General features: G+C 53.9%; 5 protein-coding genes across 6 annotated transcripts in view; 2 read left to right on the forward strand and 3 right to left on the reverse strand.

Moving 5' to 3' along the window:
• MAST1 (microtubule associated serine/threonine kinase 1) overlaps positions 1-1,187 on the reverse strand; it is a 35,720-nt gene extending 34,533 nt beyond the window's left edge. Inside the window, exon 1 of the mRNA XM_036302487.1 lies at positions 1,099-1,187. Within this exon, the coding sequence (XP_036158380.1) occupies positions 1,099-1,137 (39 nt within the window). The 5' untranslated portion in view covers positions 1,138-1,187. The remainder of the gene's footprint in view (positions 1-1,098) is intronic.
• Positions 1,188-6,038: 4,851 nt separating this feature from the next.
• Positions 6,039-10,004, forward strand: RTBDN (retbindin). Its single transcript, XM_036302494.1, has 5 exons — positions 6,039-6,207; positions 6,930-6,996; positions 7,111-7,221; positions 8,981-9,083; positions 9,577-10,004. The coding sequence occupies exons 1-5, from the start codon at positions 6,039-6,041 to the stop codon at positions 9,796-9,798; spliced, it is 672 nt and encodes a 223-aa protein (XP_036158387.1). The 3' UTR covers positions 9,799-10,004.
• A 1,796-nt stretch (positions 10,005-11,800) lies between these two features.
• On the reverse strand, positions 11,801-16,538 carry RNASEH2A (ribonuclease H2 subunit A). Its single transcript, XM_036302493.1, has 8 exons — positions 16,182-16,538; positions 15,911-15,982; positions 15,657-15,783; positions 15,466-15,553; positions 13,434-13,571; positions 13,241-13,328; positions 12,112-12,235; positions 11,801-11,994 (listed from the first exon to the last, which is right to left on the reverse strand). The coding sequence occupies exons 1-8, from the start codon at positions 16,306-16,308 to the stop codon at positions 11,859-11,861; spliced, it is 900 nt and encodes a 299-aa protein (XP_036158386.1). The 5' UTR covers positions 16,309-16,538; the 3' UTR covers positions 11,801-11,858.
• Positions 16,539-17,370: 832 nt separating this feature from the next.
• LOC118652645 (thrombospondin type-1 domain-containing protein 8-like) lies at positions 17,371-20,095 on the reverse strand. The gene is made up of 2 exons (XM_036302679.1): positions 19,891-20,095; positions 17,371-17,570 (listed from the first exon to the last, which is right to left on the reverse strand). The coding sequence occupies exons 1-2, from the start codon at positions 20,039-20,041 to the stop codon at positions 17,371-17,373; spliced, it is 351 nt and encodes a 116-aa protein (XP_036158572.1). The 5' UTR covers positions 20,042-20,095.
• A 131-nt stretch (positions 20,096-20,226) lies between these two features.
• PRDX2 (peroxiredoxin 2) lies at positions 20,227-23,027 on the forward strand. Of its 2 annotated transcripts, XM_036302677.1 has the most exons (6): positions 20,227-20,354; positions 20,825-20,936; positions 21,026-21,179; positions 21,782-21,904; positions 22,052-22,182; positions 22,716-23,027. In XM_036302677.1, the coding sequence occupies exons 2-6, from the start codon at positions 20,834-20,836 to the stop codon at positions 22,799-22,801; spliced, it is 597 nt and encodes a 198-aa protein (XP_036158570.1). In that variant the 5' UTR covers positions 20,227-20,354; positions 20,825-20,833; the 3' UTR covers positions 22,802-23,027. The 2 variants fall into 2 exon arrangements, with proteins under 2 accessions (XP_036158570.1, XP_036158571.1); XM_036302678.1 differs by lacking the exon at positions 20,227-20,354 and having other exon boundaries at positions 20,806-20,936.
• The last annotated feature ends 1,564 nt before the right edge of the window (positions 23,028-24,591 follow it).

The following is a 24,591-nucleotide window of genomic DNA, read 5'->3' on the forward strand; positions in this document are numbered from 1 at the left end:
CCTCCAACCTCAGGGATGGTGGATTAGAGAAGTCCAGAAAGGACAAGGCCCTGAATGAGGGTTGGAAACACCCCCCCCCCCCCTTCTTTTCCCAAGCTCCAGGCAAGAGATGGAGCCTGGGTCTGGGACCCCGTCAGGCTTTATCTAAACCCCTCCGGATCATCTAGCACAGACCTGAGCTCCAAAAAGGCTCAGAAGGACCAGACCCCAGGCAGGCCTTGGGGTGAAGCTTTGATCAGTTTTCCCTTTGAGGTCTGTTTGGGAGCAACACCAAACCGCTCTATTAACCCTTAGAAGGACACACCAAAGACGGGAGAAGACCCTTCTCAGCGTCACAATCCCCACCGTCCTGGAAGTGGGAGTTCCCGATGTGTCCCCGCCTCCCTACACTCCACAACAGTCCTCAGTGTCTGACTCCGAGCAGTGGGCCCACGCCTCCCGCGACTGCGCAGCCTGGAGACCAGCATCTTCTAAGGCTGCAAGGAGCTAAAAATCGCTCCCGCCCACCCACAAGCTGCGCTGGACTTGAGGATGGGGGAGGTGTCGTGGAGGGGAGGGCAATAAAGAGCGAGGCTGTCTCGGTGCCTGTCCAATTAGGTCAGTAGGAAGCAGCCTGGTGGCTGGGCAGGTGCATGGACGTCTCGGAGGGTCCCCGCACCTCCAAAGGCGCTGGAGGTGGCGAGGGGCGAGGCTGCCGCACAAACATGTTTACCGCTGCGGTGGTGCTGGCGGCCCCGAGGGGCGGGAGCCCTGGGGCAGTAACTTTGCTCTGGACCCCCTCACCCCAGCCCGGCGGAGTTCCAGGGTGATGACTTCGGCCCCGGCCCCTTCCCCTCCGGCGGGCCGGGCGCCCCGCAGGCTCTCCTCAAAGTGGAGCTGCACCCCCTCCTTCAGAGCCCTGGATCCCCGGGCGGCGCCTGAGGGGCGGGGCTCCCAGCGCGGCAGGACGCTCGGCCACCGCGTTCCGTGCGGGTAGCAACCCGAGGCCAGGTGAGGGGGCGCCGAGGCGAACCCCGGCGCAAGTTCTTCGGCCCCCAGCCCGGCCCCGCCCCAGGGCGCCGACCCCCTCCTCTCCGCCCAGCCGGGGCAACCACCTACCTGCAGCCTCCGGCGGCGGATCAGGCCCGAGTCGTCCATGGCGGCAGAGGCGGCTGCAGCCCGGGGGAGGGAGGAGGGAGGCGACGGTGGTGGCAGCGGCGGGAGGAGGGAGGGAGTGAGAAGCCGCGGGGACCGCGGCGTCGGCGGCTGGGGGGGGGGGCGGGGGCACGGGGGCGGAGCGAAGTGGGGCGGGTCTGGCACCGTCACTGCGTCTGGGCGCTGGAGCCCGGCCTCGGCCAAGGTCCCCTGCGCTGGGGGTGGGGGAGGCGGGGGAGGAGCCTCCAGATAACCGGAGAGACAGCCGAGCTACCGAGGGACCCTATGAGGAGGCGCCCCAGGAGAGAGACATGCTCATGGGTAGAGCCCAGCCCAAGAAATACCTAGAACGATAGCCTCACAGATAGGTTTCCTATGGGAGTGCCCCCGCGACCCAACAGGGAACATTCCCATGGGGACATCGTCTCCGCAGGGAGGCCCTCGCCAATCAAACTCTCCCCTCACCCAGAAAATCATTCCCGAGACAGATGGTCACTGAGAGGCGAGTCCTCCTCTCACAAGCTGCCCTCCCCCAGGAAGAGACATTTCTGCAAAGTTCCCACGGGTGACAGACAGGCTCATGTGGGGAGCCTGGTGAATGAGCGACCCCCTAAATGCCATATTCTCTGTGGGGAACTATCCCCACCCATGAGACTCCCCATATCCCAAGGAGAGAGATTTTAAAGTGACATTTTCACCAAGAAGACCCGTCTTCACGGGAGATGCCCCTTCAGAAAAACATTTACATCCACATACCTCCCCTCCTTTCCCAAACAGAGATTCTTCAGCCTCGCTAGTGACCCCCTCCTTCCCTGTCAGGATTAAAGAGCCAGGTCAGGCCAAGCCAGGCTGTATTTATAGGGATGATTAGCGGGTCTTTGGGAAGGTGGGCAGCTGGAGCGATTTTCGACCCCCACCCCTCCACAGTGTTCCCATAGTTGAAGCCATACTGACCATGCTTCCCAGAGAGTGGAAAGCATCAGAGAGCTTCCCACGCCAAGTCTAGGAATTGGAAACTGGGGTCTTCCCAAGAGTCCGGCCCATCACTGGCCTGGGCGCTCTGGAGGTCGTGGTCACTAGACAGGAGCGACACGAGCTTCTCAAACAAGGCGATGGAGAGGGCTAGTCTGGGTGTCCCTTGGGCGCTTGTCTCATCTCATCTCTGCGCCTTTGCCTAAGTAATCTGTTTCGTTTCTGTTGGTCCGCATTTTTGTGTCGGTGTGGGTGCTCTCCGTGGTGCTGATTTGTCGGGCGCTCCTGTCCGCGGTGCTGAAATCTGCCCGCAGGGTTGGGGGCTGAGGTCAGGGGAGAGGAATGGCTGGCGGGAGGCATAGACCTACAAGCACCCTGGACTGCACCAAAATGGGCCAGGGAAAGTTAGGTTCACCAGGTCTTGGTGCTGACGCCTCCAGGATACCAATGGATGCCACAAAAGGGCCCAAAGACAGTGCCTCCTAATTGGTTCGTTTACTCAACTTGTATTGAGCACCTAGTGTGTGCAAATTAATGCTTTGGGATCTAGAAGTACAACAGTCAGTAAAATAGACAAAAACTCTGCACTATCCTGAGAAGAAATGGAGATTTGTGGTAATCACTCACAAAAACACATATATGCACACTCTACAAGCACAGGCACATACACACGTACACATACATTCTGCAAACACACAAACCTGAACATACCAACACATGCTCAGCCTCACATACTCATATATACACACACTCTGCAAATACTCCACGGACATACACACACTTTGCAAACACACACACATACTCAGCAAACACACACATATATTCACACTCTGCAAATACTTAGAAAATGCAAACACACACATTCAGCAAGTGCAAACACACACAAACAACACATACAAACACAAGCATGCATACACAGTTCCAAAAACCAAAGGAAGCTCAGCTACACACAAACTCTCATCGAACATGCAGACACACTATCATCCCAAAACAACACATGGACACACACACACATTCACATACCAACTGCAGGTCTGTTTTTCTTCTCTCTCTCTCTCCCTCTATCTCTCTCTCTCTCTTTGTTAATCCTCACACGAGGATATTTTTCCATTGATTTTGAGGAAGAATGGAAGAGAGAGGAAAAGACAGAAACATGGATGTGAGAGAAACACATCAATTGGTTGCCTCGTGCACGAGCCCCAACCAGGACCAGGGCCAGGGAGAAGCCTGCAACCAAGATATATGCCCTAGACAGGAATCTAACCCGGGACCCTTTGGTCCACAGCACGACGTTCTATCCACTGAGAAAAACTGGCTAGGGCAGGGCTGCTTTTCTTTTTTCTTTTTTTAAAATATATTTTATTGATTTTTGTACAGAAAGGAAGGGAGATAGTTAGAAACATCGACGAGAGAGAAATATCGATCAGCTGCCTCCAGCACATCTACTGGGGATGTGCCCGCAACCCAGGTACATGCCCTTGACCGGAATCGAACCTGGGACCCTTCAGTCCACAGGCCGATGCTCTATCCACTGAGCCAAACCGGTTACGGCAGGGCTGCTTTTCTTATCATACTCTCCTATTAAAATGTCAGGTCAATGAGGATTGAGATTTGCATGTCTTGGGCACTATTGCATCCCCAGAATCTGAGGGAGAGCAGGTGCTCAATAAATGTTCGTTGAACCAATTGAAGAAATGTTTTCAAGGGACACACATTTACACAAACTGGGACACACATATATATTTCAGATGCAGACACACCCTTTCTACACAGACAACATCCTCTTGTTCATTCATATTTAACATTTATGATCAACTACCTTACCCATTGCCCGGCCAGCATGGCTCAGTGGTTGAGCATCAACCTACGAACCAGAAGGTCACAGTTCAATTCCTGGTCAGGGCCCATGCCCAGGTTGTGGGTTCAGTCCCCAGTGTGGGGCATGCAGGAGGCAGCTGACCAATGATTCTCTCTCATCATGGATGTTTCTATCTCTACCTCTCCCTTCCTCTCTGAAATCAATAAAAATATTTATTTTTAAAAACTTAAAACACATACACACACACACACACACACACACACACACACACACACACACAACCATTAGCCCTAGCTGGCTTGGCTCAGTGGATAGAGTGTTGGCCTGCAGACTGAAGGGTCCCGAGTTCGATTCCGGCCAAGTGCCTGTACCTTGGTTGCAGGCTCCTCCCTGGCCCAGTCCCTGGTTGGGGCTTGTGCAGGAGGCAACCAATCAATGTGTTTCTCTCACATATTTTTCTCTGTCTTACCCTCTCTCCTCCACTCTCTCTAAAAATCAATGGAAAAATATCCCTGGGTGAGGATTTAAAAAACCCTAAAATTAAAAAAACAAAACAATCTTTACCCACTGACTTTATCTACTCACTGATCCAACGTTTTCACAGGACACCCATTCTAACCTGATTCTATACTCCGCTTCCCTACATTTATTACCTGATTCTTTTTTTTTTTTTTTAAATATTTTATTGATTTTTTACAGAGAGGAAGGGAGAGAGACAGAGAGTCAGAAACATCGATGGGAGAGAAACATCGATCAGCCGCCTCCTGCACATCCCCCACCGGGGATGTGCCCGCAACCCAGGTACATGCCCTTGACCGGAATCGAACCTGGGACCTTTCAGTCCCCAGGCCGACGCTCTATCCACTGAGCCAAACCGGTTTCGGCTATTACCTGATTCTTACTCAACTGGACATACTTGGCTTGGAACACATACAGTTCTCCTCATTCAGAATTTGAACACATACACAGCCACACAAGCAATAGGCACATATAAACCGCACACAACAGCCCTAGCCAGTTTGCTCAGTGGATAGAGCATTAGCCTGCATACTGAAGGGTCCCAGGTTTGATTCCAGCCAAGGGCAAATGCCTGGGTTGTGGGCTCGATCCCCAGTAGGGGGTGTGCAGGAGGCAGCCAATCAATGATTCTCTCTCGTCATTAATGTTTCTATCTCTCTATCCCTCTCCCTTCTTCTCTGAAATCAATAAAAATATTTTTTAAAAAACTGCACACAACATACATTCAACACAAAACACACACAGCCACACAAACACACCCTCATTCGACATGACACATACTCCCCACACATACAGATCCATAGTTTATGCCACAACTCAACAATAAAGACAAGGATGTATGTACATACACCAGTCCCAGGTCCTCAGCCTTTGGTCAGCTGGGGCAGGGGGCGTGGTGCTGGAAAACACCTCCCCTGCATCAAACCACGCCCCTTTAGTCCGTTTCCTGGACTTAACCCTGAGGTGTCTCAGCAGCACCCTAGACCCCAGTCCTGCTAACAGGTGAGAGGGGCCCCAAGGGGACATGGGGGTGAGGGGGGAATCGTCTTGTCTCCACAGACTCAGTCTTCTGACCTGGGATTTTTGGACCCCAGCCGCAGAACCTGACTTCTGCCACAGCCAAGCTTGGCTCCAAAGGCCCAGCCCTGAGTAGCAGCCCCTAAGCCGATTGTAGACTGAGAAGGTGACCATGAGAGGGGCCAGCGGGGATTGAGAGGGAGGGCGGAGACTGGAGAGAAGACAGGACTTACTGGGCAGGACATTGAAAGAGCTGGAGATGTCCCCTTAGTTCTGAAAATGGAGGGGGTTGTCTAAGAGCTGAAAGGGTGGGAGGTCCTGGTGGATGTGAGGGGGCGGGGCAACATGGTCAAACTGGGTAACACTTGGGATGGGGAGGGGACAGGACTCCTGGGTCAGACCCAGGCCTTGGTGGCCCCCTGGGATTTTAAGGTCTTTGGTCAATGCCTCCCAACTGCCCATTCTCTGCTCTGCCTGGTACCATCCTTGAGTGTACATCAAGCGTATCATCCTGAGCTCCCAGAAAAGGGCAGCCAAACCTCACCCATAACTGAGCTGACTCTTATCTCAGGTGGACATGGCCTGCAGGGGCTGTACACGACCAAGGGGCCTGGCCTGGGTCCTGCAACTGACCCTGGCATGGATCCTGCTAGGGGCATGTGGAGGGAGCCGTGCACTCCCCATTAGGTCCCAGAGACACCATAGGCTGGCAGCTGATCTGGGTACAGGCCAGCTGCACCTAGCAGGTGAGCACTCCAGACCCTGCCTAACCCCCAACTCCCAAGAATGCACAGTCCAACACAGCAATGACAATTTCCTTATAACAGGAACTTAGAGTGACCAGGGTGGGCAGCCTGGGCCAGTGCTTAAGAATGTTGGTTAAAGATAACAGGCTTTGGAGTCAGATTGTCTGGGTTAAAATACAAACTCTGCCACTTTGTAGCTGTGTGACCCTAGGCAAGTCACTTAACCTCTCTGGGCCTTATGTGGGCCATTAATAAGTGGGAGAGCCTGGACAGCATGGCTCAGTGGTTGAGCATCCATCTATGGACCAGGATGTCAGGATTCGATTCCCAGTCAGGGCACATGTCCGGGTTGTAGACTCGATTCCCAGTGTGGGGTGTGCAGGAGGCAGCCAATAAATGATTCTTTTTCATCATTGACGTTTCTATCTTTCCCTCTCCCTTCCTCTCTGAAATCAATAAAAAAAAATTTTTTTAAAGTGGGAGAAATAATAGAAATCGTAGGGGTGTTGTAAAAGGGTGTATGCAAGCATTTGAGCACTAATACCGCTACTAGGGACATGAAAATAATTAGCTGATTATGATAAATGATTATTACTTGCACCTCAAAGTATCTTGTTTTATGTTTGAGAGGAATTATATTATTGAGGTCAACCCTACATGAGGATCCAAAGCCTCAACTGAAAGAAGTTCCCTTCTCTATTGCCCTGTTTGCTGTCCCTCAGAGATGGACACGCCAGAGGCACTGGAACCTGGAATCCTCTCGGAGGGCTGCAGGAAACCTAGCCCCAGGTGAGTACAGCGTCACCCAGTGTTTCCTTACGCTTTTTGCTCCAGTTGCCCCACCCAGGGGCCAGAGCCCCCTGGCATCTTGACCCATCCAGTCCTGTCTCTCCCGATGTCCAGGTGCGAATCCTTTCTGGGACACCTCCAAGTTGCTCTCCGTAGTCGCTTCCGCCTCCTGCTACTGGGGGTACACCAGACACAGCTGCTCTGCCCGGAGCTCTGCCATGCCTGGTAGGAGGTGGGAAGAATGGCCTGTGTTGTGGGTGCGGCCGAAGGCAGGATCTGCAGCTTACAGGTCCTCGAGTTTGAAGGGACATGGCCTACCTCCAACATGGCCAGGTTCTAAAGCATGAGGCCTGGTGTTTTGAAGCCAGACAGGAAGGGGAGGGGCCTGTATAGCCCCTGGCTTTTTTTTTTTTTTTTTAATATATTTTATTGATTTTTTTTACAGAGAGGAAGGGAGAGGGATAGAGAGTTAGAAACATCGCTCAGCTGCCTCCTGCACACCCCCCACTGGGGATATGCCCGCAGCCAAGGTACATGCCCTTGACCGGAACCAAACCTGGGACCCTTCAGTCCGCAGGCCAAGGCTCTATCCACTGAGCCAAACTGATTAGGGTGCCCCTGGCTTTTAAGATGGGCAGTAGGGAGGCGTGGCCTCCCAGGAACCGGTTTTTACATAAAGGGGTGGGGCCTCTTGATTGAAAACAGAAGCTAAAAGGGAAAATCTGGATAAACAAACAAACAAACAAACAAACAAAAGGGTTCGCTTATAGCAGATGGTCTGTGATGGGCAGGGACTCGGCCAGTGATGACAAAGCTCTGGGTATGTGTAGAGAATATGGGGTGGCCCGGCTGGTGTGGCTCAGTGGTTGAGCTGTGACCTATGAACCAGGAGGTCACATGCCCGGTCAGGGCACATGTCCAGGTTGTGGGCTCAATTCCTGGTGTGGGGTGTGCAGGAGGCAGCTGATCAGTGATTCTATCTCATCATTGATGTTTCCATCTCTCTCCCCACCTCCCATCCTCTCTGAAATCAATTTAAAAATTTTTTTGTTTGTTTTTTTGTTAATCCTCACCAGAGGATATTTTTCCATTTATTTTTAGGGAGAGTGGAAGAGAGAGAGAAAGATAGAAACATTGATGTGAGAGAAACACATCGAGCCCGGCCAGCATAGCTCAGTGGTTGAGCATCAACCTATGAACCAGGAAGTCACGGTTCGATTCCCAGTCAGGGCACGTGCCTGGGTTGCAGGCTCGATCCCCACCCAGTGTGGGGCGTGCAGGAGGCAGCCGATCAATGATTCTCTCTTATCATTGATGTTTCTATCTCTCTCCCCTCCCTTCCTCTCTGAGATCAATAAAAATACATATATATATATTTTTTTAATATATTTTATTGATTTTTTACAGAGAGAAAGGGAGAGAGATAGAGAGTTAGAAACATTGATGAGAGAGAAACATCGATCAGCTGCCTCCTGCACATCTCCCACTGGGGATGTGCCCGCAACCCAGGTACATGCCCTTGACCAGAATCGAACCTGGTACCTTTCAGTCTGCAGGCCCGACGCTCTATCCACTGAGCCAAACCGGTTTCGGCTATATATTTTTTAAAAAAGAAAAGAAACAAGCACATCGATTGGTTGCCTCCTGCACCTGCCTGGACCAGGGCCTGGGCAGGGGAGAAGCCTGCAACCAAGGTACCTGCCCTTGACCAGAATCGAACCCAAGATCCTTTGCTCTGCAGGCCGACGCTCTATCTACTGAACCAAACTGACTATAGGGCTAAAATATATATATATATATATATATATATATATATATATATATATATATATAATCTGGAGGGTGGTGTTTGTAGGGGCGTGGTACTAAGAGGCAGGACCTGGAAGGGGGTGGGGGACAGACACAGATCCTTGGAGAGCAGGAATCCCATTGGAACGAAACCGCAGCGCCTTTACCCACCTTCTCTCCACACACCAACCCCCAGGGTTGCCATCTGCAAAAGTGCTATCACCTGCGGCCCGACCTGGCTCCCACCTCTAGAAAAGAGGGACTGCGACCCTGGCTGCAGGACCTACGGGCAGGTGAGCGTGGGACAGCGGGCTCGAGGAAGAGGCTGAAACCTCCCGGTACTATGGCCTCGGTCCGAGTCTGTTCCAGCACCCCAAGACCCTGCTCCCACCCTTCCCCCCTCTCCAGCCCAACCTCCACAGTGGAATGCATATGTAAGCCTGTAGCCTCCCTAAGGCCCACAGAGACCTATTTTGTTCTTCCCGAGGGCCTGTCTCTGCTCTAGGCCCATCCACAGTCTGAAGGTCCAGATGCCCATTCACCTTTCCCTAGGCCCCAGCCCCTGGGCACCCAATAAGAACTACTTACTCGCCCTCCTCAAGTCCCCGCCCCCCTCCCCCACGGGTCCTCCCCCAGACTCCCACAAAGACCAAGAGGCGGAACCGTCCTCCCCAAGACCGCTCCCCTGGCCCGGACTCTCTAAGGAACTCCCAGTCTTTCCCTCCGTAAGGCACCCCCCCCCCCCCAGTCCTGAAAACGCCCACTCGGCCCTAAGGCCACTTCTCCTCCCAGACCGACGGGGTGGACCTTTGCCGCTCGGTTCCGGGCTACACGCTGCCGGCGGTAGTTCCTGGCGGTGGCGACTGCCTCAACATTTCCATCTCGGTGCTTCCGACTCGCAGACAGGGACGCAGGGCCCGGGAGGCCACCTTCCCACGCCCCCGCCACCCTCGCACCTGGATCCGGGACGCGGCAGGCAGCGGGAGTGGCAGTGGAAGCGGCAGCGGCCCCTAGGGGGCGCCCGGCCCTAGAGGGAAGAGGCGTCCCTCCATCCCCACCCCCTGCCCGGCCCCCATAGTCACTCAGAGCTCCACCCCTCTCCCTCTCTGCCTTCTAGTTTCCGGAGCCCTGTCCCCGCCTCGCTAGAACCCCAGAGATTCGCTCCTCTCCGATTCCTGGAGAAACTCAACTCTAGCTCATTTCCCCCTCTCCCCCGAATAAAGTCGCCAACTAGAGCACTTGATGTGGCAGCCTCTTGGGGAAACAGGTGGGAAAGATGGTTGCCAGACTGATGTGTCCCACGGCTAACCCTCAGGCCCGAGTTCGGGGCTCATTCACAGTGGTGTGTCATTTGGAATACTCAGGTGCTAGAAATGGGGGAGGGGGGAGAGACGGGGTTAGAGAAGGGCTGACCGACCGGGGCAGGAGGTGTGTTCTCCCACTGTGTGCAACCAGCAAGAAGCTCCCTGACACACAAGAAGCCGCCTTCCTTCCTCCCCATTCTTCCAAATCCCTAAGGCAGTGGTTCTCAACCTTGGCTGCACGTTAGGATCACCTGGGAATCTTTTTAAAATCCTGATTTCTGGGCCTCGTCCTCCGGAAATTCTGTTTGTTACTAATGTTGTGGCCCCACCCCATAACAAAGAAACAATTTCCGGAGGACGAGGCCCAGAAATCAGGATTTTTAAAAAGATTCCCAGGTGATCCTAACGTGCAGCCAAGGTTGAGAACCACTGCCCTAAGGCAAAGGACCGGACTCAGGTTCGGGATTTGGATTGTAAGCACCACTACTAATCCTCCTCCTCTTTATCCTCACCTGGCAAACAGGGGCAAGGTCTCTTTAATTCAATAGAGCAAGATTGATGGACGCCTCCTGTGTCTAGCGCTAGGCACTGCTGAAATAGCTCAGGTTCATTCCCTGCCCTCAGTGCTCACTTCCGTTACTGGTGGGAGTGCCATTAGGTACAAGCCTCCACGGAGGGCAATCGGAAAATGTATCTTCTCCAAGTGATAAACACATACATTTTCTAACCCAGCAGCCCCACCTCCGGGAATTCATCCTACAAAGCTGTGCACAAGAAATGATGGCCCATCCCCGTAATTCCCTACTATACAGGTTTCACAGCAAGCTGAGCGATAACTCAGTGTCTATTAAGAGGCATTAAACTACAGGATAGTCATGCCACGGAGGGCTCTTCAGTTGTAAAGCAATGAGGCCGGTCTTTAGATACCCACTTGGAATTACCTCCAAGACATACGTGGCACAAAGAGGAATGTGCGCTATGTAGGGTATAGTTTCCTCCCATTTGTGTAAAAAACAAAAACTTTGGGAAAGAATATACCTGTACCCATGTTTGTAACATGGGTTATCTCTGGAGGGACCTAGGAGGCACCTGCTATGGTCTGAATGTGTCCCCTCTGAAATGCCTATGTTGAAATCCTGACCCCCAAAGATGACGGTATTAAAGAGGTGATACATTTGGGAGGCAACTAGGTCATGAGTGTGGGACTGTCAGGAATGGAATTAGTGCCCATATAAAAGGGATCCCACAGAGATCCCTCCCCCTCTTCCCTATGTGAGGACATGGTGAGAAGGTGGCAGCATTCAACACGGAAGAGAGCCCTCGCCAGAACACGACAATGCTGACACCCTGACATTGGACTTCCATCCTCAGGACTGTTATAAATGTCTGATGTTAATAAGCCACCCAGTCTGGTATATTGTTATTGCAGCCCCAACAGACTGAGACACCAGGTAGCCCACCTGTGAGCTGGGGCAGGGTGCTTCCCAATGTGCTCCTTCCTAATTCTGCATCACACAAGTATATATTTTTAAGTAGAACCAGGGAGCATTTGCGATCTTGTTCCCAGGCATATGTCCTCATTTTGGCTCAAATAAACTCTTATAAATTTTTTAAAAATAAAGTCAATCACCCAGTGCCCACTACCTTGTTTAGGTTACAAAAGTCAGCGACTGGGTCCAGCCACCTCCACCCCAAAGTACAACCCCCATGCCTGGCTTTCCTTAAGCAATTTTAATCACAAACTGAAGGTAAAGGGGTACAGGCTGGCTCTTAGAGGGTGGTCGCTGACTCTAGGCCACGTTCCTGGAAGTACCGGTGGGGGAGATGGGGGCGGTTTCCTGGCTTTTCGTTGAAATAGGATGTAATCCTCCCTTGTCCTTCCTGATCCCCTGTTGGCAAGTCCTCCCTGTAGGCGAGAGGTGGTGACACTGACCACCTGCTGTTGGGGGTTGGGGGTGCACCCTCCCAGGCTGGGATGAGCCCTAGCCTCCCTCCCTCCTCACAGCACCTCTGGGACACCCACCACGTAACATCTTCCGCCTCCTTCTCCAGGATGCTCTGGGCCGTGCGCCAACTGAACCGGACAAACTGGGGAAAGCCAAACACGGGCTCCACGTTCTTCCTTAACCATGCTTTCGTCTTGGGATCTAGGGAAGGGGTGGAGTGGCAATGGTGACAGCCCCTGAGCCCTGTCATACAGCCCCAGCTCCCTAGACTCCATCTGAGGCCCCATGATCTCATCTCAGGCCTCCTCTTGAGTATCTAAGGCACCTTGCACTACCTGAGACATCTTCCTGCCTCAAGGACCTTTGCACAGGCAGGTCTTCTTGGACTCTCTACCTGGCCAACAGTTGCTCAGGTACAATTTAAGAAGACTGCCTCTGAGACCTCTCCTTTACCCCATAGGACAACAGTCATTAAACCAGCATTTGTGGGTCATCAGGTTAATGCCCGTCTCCCCCCACGTAACCATGAGCTCAGTGAGGACAGGGAAATCCTTGTTTGTCTTGCTCACAGCTATATCCCCAAGGCTGGACCCTACACAGCATGCATCAGGTACTCAGTAAGCACCGAATGCTGGCCAAACTGTTTTTGGCCTGGACCTGGTTTCTTCACTTTGGCCTCACCTAAGTTCCAATCACAGACTGTGTTGCCCCACCCACCTGCCAGTCTCTTCCTGGGCCTCAGAAGGGTCAAGGGGTTCCTTGAACTCAACCACCTTGAATCTTCAACTCTGCCCTTCTATGTGTGTGTGTTGGGGGAGCACAATCACTTCCAAGTCAAACAAGGAAACTGAGTCTCATACTGGGAGAAAACTATGGATTTAAGCTGGGGCCATAGGACAAAAGCCAGGGCCCCTCATCCTGCCCCCTTCCCCTTAACAAACAGACAGACACCCACCATGGGCCTCAGTCTCTCACTGGGGCTCCAGAGAGCAGAGAGAGGAAGGGAGCAGGGAGGAAGGAGCCTGCCAGCTGGAAACCAGCTTTGCCACATGATGGCTGTGAGCAAGTGGCCCCCAGTCTGGGCCTCAGCCTCACCCACTGCGGAGCAGGGTAAGCAGAACCACTCTCAGGACTGCCTTGTCAGAGTTACACCAGCATCACTATCTCAGGACAGCCCCAAAGCAGCCCCTACCACCATCCGCTCACCATTGGGGTAGCCTGAGCCATAATCAGTGTCCAGGTCCTGTAGTTTTTCCACAAACTGCCAGTTCTTCACGGCCTGGTCTCGGGCCACCTGTGGGTAAGACAGGCACTTGAGATGTCCCTCCCTCAGGGCATCCACACCTGCCCCTTGACTAAAGGGATGCTGGGAGCCGGTCATGGACAGCGAGGGGCTAACCTTGGCACAGATGCTGGCAGCACTGACCACAGGATACAGAGCATCTGCCTTGGCCTTGACTGTCACCTCAATGCCGGGAAAGCGCTGCTGCAGCCGCTCTTGGTATGTCTCTGGCATTCCCACAGTGTCCACAAATACCTGCAGTGGTGGCAGAAATGTATTCATTCAACAAACACCGAGACAAACAACTGTGCAAATGAGCCAGCCTCATAACCTTTGCGCTTGCTGTTCCCACTGCCAGGAATATTCTTCTCTTGGCTTGTCCCAGGCTGCATTTTTCTCAGGGGTCTCAGCTCAAGCATCACCTCCCAAGGAGTCTTTTTTTTTTTTTTTGCAGTTCTACAAATTAAACTTTATTTGTTTATTTTTATATCTTTATTGTTGAACCAAAGAGTCTTTTTCTGATCAAGCTGTACTCAGTCTACATTTACTGAGCACCTACTGCATACCATGGGCTGCACTTCATAGTGGGAACAAGGCAATGAACACACCAGACAAAAATCCATGTTCTCATGGAGGGGACACCCTGGTGAGGGCCACAGACAAGGAACAGGGTAAACCCTAGCTGGTTTGGCTCAGTGGATAGAGTGTCAGCCTGTGGACTGAAGGGTCCCAGGTTTATTCTGGTCAAGGGCACATGCCCAGGTTGTGGGCTTGATTGCTAGCAGGGGGTGTGCAGGAGGCAGCCAACCAATGATTCTCATCATTGATGTTTCTATTTCTCTCTCCCTCTCCCTTCCTCTCTGAAATCAATAAAAATATATTTTTTTAAAAAATAAATTGATACAATCTTTTTAAAAAAGAAACAGGGTAAATAATAAAGGGGAGAATTGGAAGAGGCTGTCATTTTTTTTTTTACAATTTTTATTGATTTTACAGAGAGAGGAAGGGAGACGGATAGAGAGGTAGAAACATCGATGAGAGGGAAACATTGATCGGCTGCCTCTTGCATGCTCCCTACTAGGGATTGAGCCCACAGCCCGAGGATGTGCCCTGACTGGGAATCAAACCGGTAACCTCTTGGTTCATGGGTTGACACTTAACCACTGAGCAATACCAGCTGGGTGAAGAGGCTGTCATTTTAAATGGAGGTGGGCAATTCAGGGAAGGTCACTCTGAAGTGATGACATTTGAATAAAGGCCTGGAAGAGATGAAGGAATGAATGAGCCTTGTGGGTGGAGATCTGGGAAATTGTTCTAGGCAGAGGAAACAGCCAGTGCAAAGGCCCTGAAGTGGGGAGGCCCCATGGCCGGAGCAGAGAGGTAAGAGGGAAAGTGATCTCCGTAGCAGTTTTTGTTCTCAGAAATCACCTTTATTATTTGTTTACTAGCTGAACATCCATCTCCCTGACTTGGGCATGAACCCAAGGGCAGGGCCCTTGTCTGTCTGCTCCAGTATGGCATCATCAGCTCCACATTCCATTTCTGGATCTCAGCCACCTCGTCAGCAAGGCCTCCCTGGTTCCATTCCCTCCCTCAAGTGTATTTGCCCATGTCATTCTCTCAAAACAGCTGGTTCTTTGCCTCAGAGCACTCGATACCATGCCAACTTACATTTCTCTCTGGTAATTTAATCTCATTTGCCTCCTCTTGGCTGTGAATGTTCCTGATTTAATTTCCACTGTGCTCAGAAAATTAAATGTTGACATTTACATTAAAAAAAAAAAAAATGACTGTCAGCTGCTGCTGTTCAGGAGCAGGTTGTAGGAGAGGAGGCTGGAAGTGGGGGAACCAGGGAAGAGAATGGGGCAGGCATCCAGGACTGGAGAGTGCCCTGGGCTAGGACAGGTGGACAGATGTGGGATTTGTTCTGGACACTGAGCTTTTAAGGTAGAGATAGAGGGGGTGGGGCTGGGGCCCACCATGGTCCTTAGTGGGTCACATATTTAGGGTAGGAAAAGCAGTAGGAAGTCAACAGCAGCAATACATATTTTTGAGGTATGACATATGTCTGATGCTGAATTGCCCACTGCACTCATACTCCCATTTTCTCCCGAGGTGATCAAATGGAGCAACCCAACAGTTAGCTCACCTGAGCAATGTTGACGCCCTGGTCCAATGCATACTGCACCAGCCCAGCGGCTGTATCATGGGACAGAGAGTTCAGATTATACTTGACCCTGCAGTGGGGAACAGAGCCCAGTCAAACCCATTCTAGCCACCAATCCCTTCCAGTCCAAGTTGGCTGCCCCCCTACCCAGGCCCCTCCTGGGGACCCCTCACCGCCCAAGCATGCTGGTAGAGATGAGGTTTGGAGACAGCACGTCCAGTGCCCAGCCCACAAAGTCCCCATCCTCCTCCATTTTCGCAAATAGCCTGTCCCGCTCGCTCTCCGACAGGGTCTTTGAGTCTGGGAAAAGGGTTGGGAGAGAAGGGGAGCAGCTGGTTCTCCCAATTCTGGCTCTTTCCCTCCAGTTTACATCCGCCCCTGCACATGCCCAGGAACCCCCTTCCCCAGACATACACCAAGGGCTCACCTGCCACTTTCAAGGCCTCCAGATCTGCTAGGCGCGACATGGGACAATAACAAATGGCGTAAACCATGGGGCCTGGAAAAATGGGGTCCAACCAGTGAGCCCATGAAAGCCGCCATCCTTGTTCCATTATCACCACTTTTTCCGGTGCCATCACCAACGCCATGGCTATCACCTCACACACAACGAAACCGGTGCAATCCCGGCTCCCATTCCAGAGCAATGTGCACCCCCCTGATCACGTCCCTCCTCCACCCCAGCCCGGGGGACACACCCAGCACCGGGCCCCGGCCTGCTTCATCGACGCCCAGGACGCACGGCTCCTTGCGGCACACTGCGGGCACAGGCGAGTTCAGGCGACAGCGGCCCGTATTGTCTCTCTCCAGCTCTCTGAGATCCATGCCGCCGAGGCTGCCACTAAGAGCCGCAGGAAGTCGGTCGGCAGGAACCCGGTCTGCAGGCGCAGGTCTCGGCGCGCGTTTTCCGCAGGTTCCTCAGTGGCTGGACCTGACCAATCAGCGCGCAGGACACGCCCCCAAACCTCCCGCCGCCGTGACGTTGGCGCAGCCGACGCCGACGCCGCTGCCGTAGGCCGCGCTGGGAATTGTAGTTCCCGAGGCCCAGTCCAGCGCTCTGACTTTCAGAAACCGGGTAGGAGGGGTCGCTTTCCAAGCCCGGCTCAGAGGTATCCCGAACCTCGCCCGCCGGGGCTGATGGGAGAAGCGGGAATTAAACGGGAAACTGAGCGGAACTGGAAGGGAACGGCCCCGATCAGGCCTGTAAGATGAAATAGCATTACACTCCCAGAACTCCAGTCCCCCACGTGGACTCAGGCCATTTGCCACCGCGATCCCTGTCCCTCCACAAAGTCTAGGCGCCCTGGAGTAGGTGTCCCCACCCCATTGGGCTCAGGCCTTGGACTGCCTCTCTCATCTACCTGCCTCTCGGCACCTCATCAGGATCTCCGCCCGCCCCCCACTAGCCTCTGTCTCATTCGGACGAAGCTTCCCCTTCCTCCGAACCGAGGTCTGAGACCCCAAGACCTCAGAGACTCTTGTATATCAGGAGTCAGTTGTCCCCCACCCCGCCCTTCTCCTCTCCCCCATCTTATTTTCTGGTCTCAGCAGGGCTCATTCCTCTGCCTGGGGGTCCCCAGCTCTCACCAGGCTCATGGCCCTTCCTCGGGGTCACGGCTCCTCCGTCTCTGTTTTCCTCCACTATCTTCCTTTCTGCCCGGATAACGTCTTTTCTGCTCACATCTCCGGACTCAGCTTTCTCCTACCCCCCCCCCCCCCCCCAGCCTCAAGCCCTAGACCTAGGGCCCCAGGTCTCCCTTCCCGATGCCCACCTCCTCTGCGCCCACCCCCACCCACCCCACCCCCGTTCCTCCTTTCTTCCCACCCACCCTGGGGACTTCCCCGCCCACCCGGTCCGCCTCCTCCGAGCCCACCTCTAACCCAGACTCAGGGCCTCCAGTCGCAGTCCATTGGCTTGCAGGATGAACAATCGCGTAACCGGCAGGGCAGCACCTGCACCAGGTCCTCGCGGTCCATGAACACTGGATCTGGCGCTGTGCCCAGCACCTCGCGGCTGCGCTCCTGCTGGCCCAGGTCGCACAGACAGCGCCACTTTCCCCACGGGCCAAGGATGGAGTCCTCTGCGTCTAGGGATGGAGGGTCAGGTGTATGTGTTTGGGGGAACCTATGTACCCCTAGACCCTCCTCTAGGGAGGGAGGAGGCTAAAAACACTGACAGCAACAGTTCGTTGTTGTTGTTTTTAATGTTTTTAAATTGATTTTAGAGACAGAGGGAGGGAGAGGGATAGAAACATCAATGAGAGAGAAACATTCATCAGCTGCCTCCTGCATGCCCCCTACTGGGGATGGAGCCCACAACCTGTCTGTGCCATGAGGAAATCAAACCGATAACATCCCTGGGTTGCACGGGAGGAGCAACAGTTCATGTTTGCAGTGTTGTGCTTCTGTGCCAGGTGCCTCCCATGGATGATCCCATTAGCCCCAGGTGGGGACACAGACCTAGAAAGAGCAAGCCACCCTTCCCAGCTCACACAGCTGGTGAGTGACCCAGAGAGACTGCACACTGGCACCTCCCACCTGTGCCAGTTAAAACTGTGGCACGACACCCTTTGTGCCCACCCTCAGACGCTGATTCATCTTCAGGGACATGTGACACCTGACCAGCAGGTCTATCAGTTGGTAAATTAAATGACATGATTAGCATAATAACAATACTTAAAGCCCCTGGCACTGGGCTAGCTGGAGGAATAAAAACAATGAGCGCGATCACTTTTAAAACAACTACAATTTACGGAGAGCGCTTACACTCCCCCCTTTACAGGGTTCTTTAACTGACAGGGTGCTTTGACTGACTTCTCCCTAGCCTCTATGCGACAGGCCTTAACTCACCAAACCTCCATCACAGAACACTGGCCTCTTTCATTCTTCTTGCAACAGTGATAAACTGTAACCCACCCCGCCATTCCTTTGACATTGTTTCTGCAGATGGTGACTGGACGAATATGTAACTTGTAGGTAAACAGCATGTTTGTAAAATAATCCTAGGAACTCTCTCACATTGAATACTCTCTCTCTCTCTCTCTCTCTCTCTCTCTCTCTCTCTCCCTCCCCCCCCCCTCCCTTCCACTCTCTCTGAAAAGCAATGGAAGAACATATCTTCAGGTGAGGATTAACAATAACAACAACAAAAAGAATCAGAGGGACTAACCTCAGAAGATACAGACTCTGGCCTACAGTCATCCCAGCTCTAGGAGAATTGTCGACCTTCAGTGGTAAAACCAGGATCATGCTCACCAGACCATCACTTGACCAGTTTTGAGGTTCTTATCAGAATGGACTCTGCTGGTCTTCCAGGAGAGAACTTTTCAACCCCCGCCCCTTGAGCTCTTTGTCCTGCTTTCCCTCTCCCTCCTTATAAAAACCTCGGCCAGCCCTGACCGGTTTGGCTCAGTGGATAGAGTGTCAGCCTGCAGACTGAAGGGTCCCAGGTTCGATTCCGGCCAAGGGCATGTACCTTGGTTGCGGGCACATCCCCAGTGGGAGGTGTGCAAGAGGCAGCTGATCGATGTTTCTAACTCTCTATCCCTCTCTTCCTCTCTGTAAAAACATCAATAAAATCGCCAAAACCGGTTTGGCTCAGTGGATAGAGCGTCGGCCTGCGGACTGAAAGGTCCCAGGTTCGATTCCGGTCAGGGGCATGTATCTGGGTTGTGGGCACATCTCCAGTGGGAGATGTGCAGGAGGCGGCTGATCAATGTTTCTCTCTCATCGATGTTTCTGACTCTCTCTCTCCCTTCCTCTCTGTGAAAAATCAATAAAATATATTTTAAAAAATACTTCTAAAAACCTCGGCCCGCTCTGAGATGTGCAGATGGGCTTTTCAACAAGAGTCCCCTATCTTCTCAGGTGGTCAACACTTGAATAAACCTCTTTCTTTTTTCACCAGCATCTATCTCACAAATTTGACTTTTGTGGCAGCAGGCAGCAGAATCTGGGTTCCGGTTACATTCCATCAGGCCTTCTGGCCTTGGCACATGCTTTCCCCGGTCCGGGGCAACACTCTTCCCCCTAGATCTTTGCAATTTTTGCTTTTCTTGTCACGTCAGCTACATTGGTTACCTATCTTCTTCAGCCAGGCCTGCTCAGGCTTCAGAAATTGACCTGCTACCTTCTTTCTCTGTCTCTGCGCTTCCTACCACGTACCCGTGTGCTTACGGATGTGTCTGCTTGGGTCCAGCTCACGCCCCCGCTCCACGTGTAAGAGGCTGAAAGGCAGTCTCTATTTCCGTTTACAGATGAGAAAACTGAGCCTCGGGGAAAAGCGACCAGCCCAAGGGACGCCGTCAAGTGCGAGGCTGGGCGGAGATCTGAAATCCACCGAGGAGGGTCCGTTTGCAGCCAGCTGGCAGAGTGGGGCCATGGGGCACCTTTCCCGCCCGCAGTTACCTTTCCCCAGAAGCTGCAGCCGCAGCTGCTCCCAAGTGTCGCCTTTGCCCCGCTCGCCGAAGTAATGGTAGTCGGGGGAGACCTGCGCCGGGGTCGCCAGCAGCAGGAGCATCAGAGGCGACAGCAGTAGCGCAGTTGAGCTCCGGGCCATGCGGGACTCCAACCGCTCCCGGCGCGCTCCGGGGGGGCCGAGCCCCGCGCGGGATCTGCGGGGCCCTCACTGCCCTCACGGGTGGGCACAGTGGGCGCGGCCCGCGGCTGCGCGGCTCCCCCAGACCCGGCCGCCGGTCCCCCTCCCCTAGGGCGGCGGTGGACCCGACCGCTCCTCCCGTCACCACGCCCCTCCCTGAGCGTCACGGTTCCGGCCGCGCATATAAGGCTCCGCGGCCCCGCGCTCACTTGGCGCTGAGAACGCGAGTCCACGCGGGTCTGCTGGTGTGCGCGTCCCATCCTCCCCCACGCAGGTAGGGACGCCTGGAGCGCACGGGGCTGGGGGGAGCCCCCTGGGAGCCTCTCCGGCCCTCTCCAGGCCTCGGCCTGGCCGCCTTTGTTTCCCACCCGCCTTGGTGGCCGCCTTTGTCCTTGGGGTGGGCTGGGGAATCGAGGCCGGAGTTCGGCGTGCTCCCCGCCCCCTGCTCCCGGGGGCTCCTCCCGGGGTTGCTCCCGGGGCGGCGAGCCCGCGCCACCGCATTGAGGTCACTTTGCTCATGGGAGGCCGGGCGGCAGCGGCTGGGCCGCTCTTGTTGGCCGGGAGGGAGGGGTCCCCCGGGGTCCAGAAGCCGCGGACAGTCGGTACCGAGGAGGGTTCCGGACAGGGCCCCTGCCTTCGCCCTCTGACTCGGCCCCCGGGCCCAGCACGCAGCGTGACCTTGGGAAGGAGGACAAGGGTCTTCCCGGGCGCACTGACCAGGCAGGAGGGGGCGGGGGGTCTCAGCTTTCAGTCATGGCCTCCGGCAACGCGCACATTGGCAAGCCCGCCCCGGACTTCCAGGCCACCGCCGTGGTGGACGGCGCCTTCCAGGAGGTGAAACTCTCCGACTACAGAGGTGAGGCCGGCCTGGAGGGGGCCCGGGTGGGGGCGGGGCGCGCGCGCCGGCGGCGCAGGGCCCTCACTCGCCATTCCCTCCCCCTCCAGGGAAGTACGTGGTCCTCTTCTTCTACCCGCTGGACTTCACCTTCGTGTGCCCCACCGAGATCATCGCCTTCAGCGAGCACGCCGCGGACTTCCGCAAGCTGGGCTGCGAGGTGCTGGGGGTCTCCGTGGACTCGCAGTTCACCCACCTGGCTTGGTAGGAGTGGGGGCCCGCAGGGAGGGGGGGGGTGCAGCCAGACCTCTACCTCTACCGGGTCCCAGCTGTGTGTTCTAGTGTGGCCTTGCTCAACCTCTGCACCTCCCTTCCCACATCTTGAAAATAATGGAAATAATGACGCCCAAGTCCTTAACGATGATGACAGCAGTAATTAGCTTTTGGAATCTAGTTGCTTGGTGTGAAGTTGCAAACGCTTTATCTCACTTAGGGCAAAGCAGCCTCCCTCCCAGGAACTATTTCAAGAAGGTGGCAACTCCAGTTCAAGGGAGTGGAGGGCTGGGCTCCAGAGCCAAGCTGGAGAGGAGGATGGGCGCTTTGCCCCAGGAGGCTGGTGACCACCAGCACATATGAAGCCACTTGGTTGGAATGAGAGCGTTAGCTTAGTCTTCCCAGCTGTGGGAAACAGTCCCTGCACCTGCATCAGGGTGGAGTGGGTGGGGCCTCCAGGGCCTTGCTCCAAAGCCCCTTATCTCTCTCCTCCAGCACCCCGTCTCCAGCCCTTATCACACCCAGGTCCACAGGGTGAGTGCCCTGCTGTGGCAGGCATCCTGAGGTCCCAGCCCTGTCTCCCCTACTCCCAGGATTAACACCCCCCGGAAGGAGGGCGGCTTGGGCCCCCTGAACATCCCCCTGCTGGCTGATGTAACCAGAAGTTTATCCCATGATTACGGCGTGCTGAAGGAAGAGGATGGCATCGCCTACAGGTAATGGGGTCCTCAGGGTGAGGCGACCACTCTTGGGCAATGCCCTCCCTGCCATTAGCCCTGTGGCTGGAAGGGAGATGGTGTTCCCTCCCCCCGCCCGGCCATTGGGAGCTACCAGCTTTTCACTGTGAACCCTCATATCTTCAGGGGCCTGTTTATCATCGATGGCAAGGGTGTCCTTCGCCAGATCACTGTCAACGATTTGCCTGTGGGACGCTCTGTGGATGAGGCTCTGCGGCTGGTCCAGGCCTTCCAGTACACGGATGAGCACGGGGAAGGTGAGTACACACACATGCCCCTCTCTGTCACTCATGTAGACATTCACTGCCTGCTTTATCACCTATGTAACATGGATGTGCAGGCCCCATAGAAGGTTTGGCTCAGGGCCTCATCTGCAGGAAGTTTCTAGTCTGATTGGGGAGATACCCCAGTACGAGGGTGGGTAGCTGGGAGGTAATATAGAAAAGGTATTTGAGAAGATGTGTGCCACAGCAGGCTTGAATAAAATTAGTTGGGATCAGACTACCTTCGTGGGTGGAGGACACAGCTTGACCGTAGCCTCTCAAAGTCTACTAGGGGTGGAGCTGAGGGAAAAAGATGGGGCTAGAGGGGCCAAAAAAGAAATAAAAATATCAGCTACAAGCCCTGCACTTGGACTTGGGGGCTTCTGTCAACATGTGGTCTTAGGCCTGGACCACTTGGCTCTGGGCTTTTTCTTCTGCAACTCGGGATCTCACCTTGCCTCTCACTGCTGCCCTACCTTGAATATGGGTCTGTAGCCTCACATGTGCATCCTTGTGTCTTCCCACAGTCTGTCCCGCCAACTGGAAGCCAGGTAGTGACACGATCAAGCCCAACGTGGATGATAGCAAGGAATACTTCTCCAAACACAGTTAGGCTGGCCGACAGATGCCAAGCTTCGGCTCTCGGCCCCCACCTGTGTGCCTGTGCTGGCCCAGGAAAGGCCAGGCCTGCCCCTTCAAATTCCTCAGTCCTGACCCTGAAGGGCTAGGCCAAGGCCTTCTTATATTCCTAGCTGAGTGGTGAATGGTGACCCATTGCTGGAACTCCCCAACCGGGCACAGGCCTAGCGGTGACCAATAAAGTATTAGGGACAGTGTGAGTCTGTGTTGGTGTGGTCTGTTCTGCTGTCTTGTCAGTCCATATTCCGCACCCCCTTCCCCTAAGCTCTGGCCTGAGAAACTGACACTGTAGTTACTTATCTGCACCACAGGGTGGCAGTGTTATCTCATGTACACTGTTCTCTCTCACCTTTGGCCTAAGGGCAGTTGGGGGGGATGCTGTTTGCCCATCGCCAAGAGCCAGTCCCTGAACATGGCCTTGCAGGGCAGTCCTCACATCTTGCCATCAGCCAGCCTGGTTCAAATGTTATTTTAAGAGATGTGATCTTTCCTGGTTTTCTTCATCAGGAAAATGAAAATAAAGACAACCAAGCCAGATCACCATGCATGTTAAAAGAGATAAAAGTATGGCCCTAGCCGATTTGGCTCAGTGGCTAGAGCCTCAGCCTGCAGGCCAGAGTCCCGGGTTCAATTCCGGTCAAGGGCACATGCCTTGGTTGCAGGCTCCTCCCCTGGTCAGGGCTCATGCAGGAGGCAACCAAATGATGTGTCTCTATCTTTCCCTCTTTTCCACTCTCCCTAAAAATCAATGGAAAAATATCCTCGAATGAGGATTAACAAAAATAAAAATAAGAGATAAAGTATATAAAGCTCAGGGCCCAGTGACTGGTTACTAGGGAGGGTTCCTGGGCCTGGAAGAAGAGTCCAGTTTTATGGGAAAGAGGATGGGGACCCAGTCTTGAGACCATAGCCAAGAGTGGGAGCTCCAGGCCCTGGCCAGGTAGCTCAGTTGGTTAGATCAGTGGTCGGCAAACTGCGGCTCGCGAGCCACATGCGGGTCTTTGGCCCCTTGAGTGTGACTCTTCCACAAAATACTGACTTCTGCGTATGGGCCACGAAGTTTCAATTGCACTGTACGTGCACGCCCGCACGTGGTATTTTGTGGAAGAGCCACATGTGGCTCTCGAGCCGCAGTTTGCCGACCACTGGGTTAGACCAAATACACCAAAGTTGGGGATTTGATCCCTAGTCAGAAGCAACCACTGAATACATAAGTGGAACAGCAAATCGGTGTTTCCCTTCCTCTCTAAAAGTTTTTTTTTTTTAAGTGGGAACTTGAGCTACGTGCTTGGTGAGCAAGCTCTGCCCCCCGCCCCCTCTGAAGTTTGAAAGAACTGCCTGTCAGCCCCTAGGATGGAAGGGTGAGGGTTAGGCTGGGAGGCAGGAGGCAGTGTCAGGAGCAAGGCAATTTTCCCAGGAGTGCAGTTTGATTCTGTATGTGTCCAGGCAAGTGCCTTTGCCACCCTGAGCCCATATTTACTTCCACAGAACAGGACCGACAAGCTCATTTAATCCAGACCCATTATTAATATTGCCGCCCAGCCCAATACCCACCGAAGTCACTAATCTCAGCCTTGGGATTTTATCTGCACGTCTCCCCAAGGCCCTGTGTGGTCTTCCCTGACCTCAGCTCCACCCTCCTGGTTTATTCTATTCCAGGCACACTGGCTTCTTATTGTTCCTTAACAGGCTGAGCTTGTTCTGGCCACAGGAACTGCACGTGTTCCCTCTGCCCAGAATGCTGTTACCCAGGTTCTGCCGGGG

This window comes from Myotis myotis, unplaced genomic scaffold (genome assembly GCF_014108235.1).
Source record: "Myotis myotis isolate mMyoMyo1 unplaced genomic scaffold, mMyoMyo1.p scaffold_m19_p_32, whole genome shotgun sequence".
Classification (NCBI taxonomy): Eukaryota; Metazoa; Chordata; class Mammalia; order Chiroptera; family Vespertilionidae; genus Myotis; species Myotis myotis.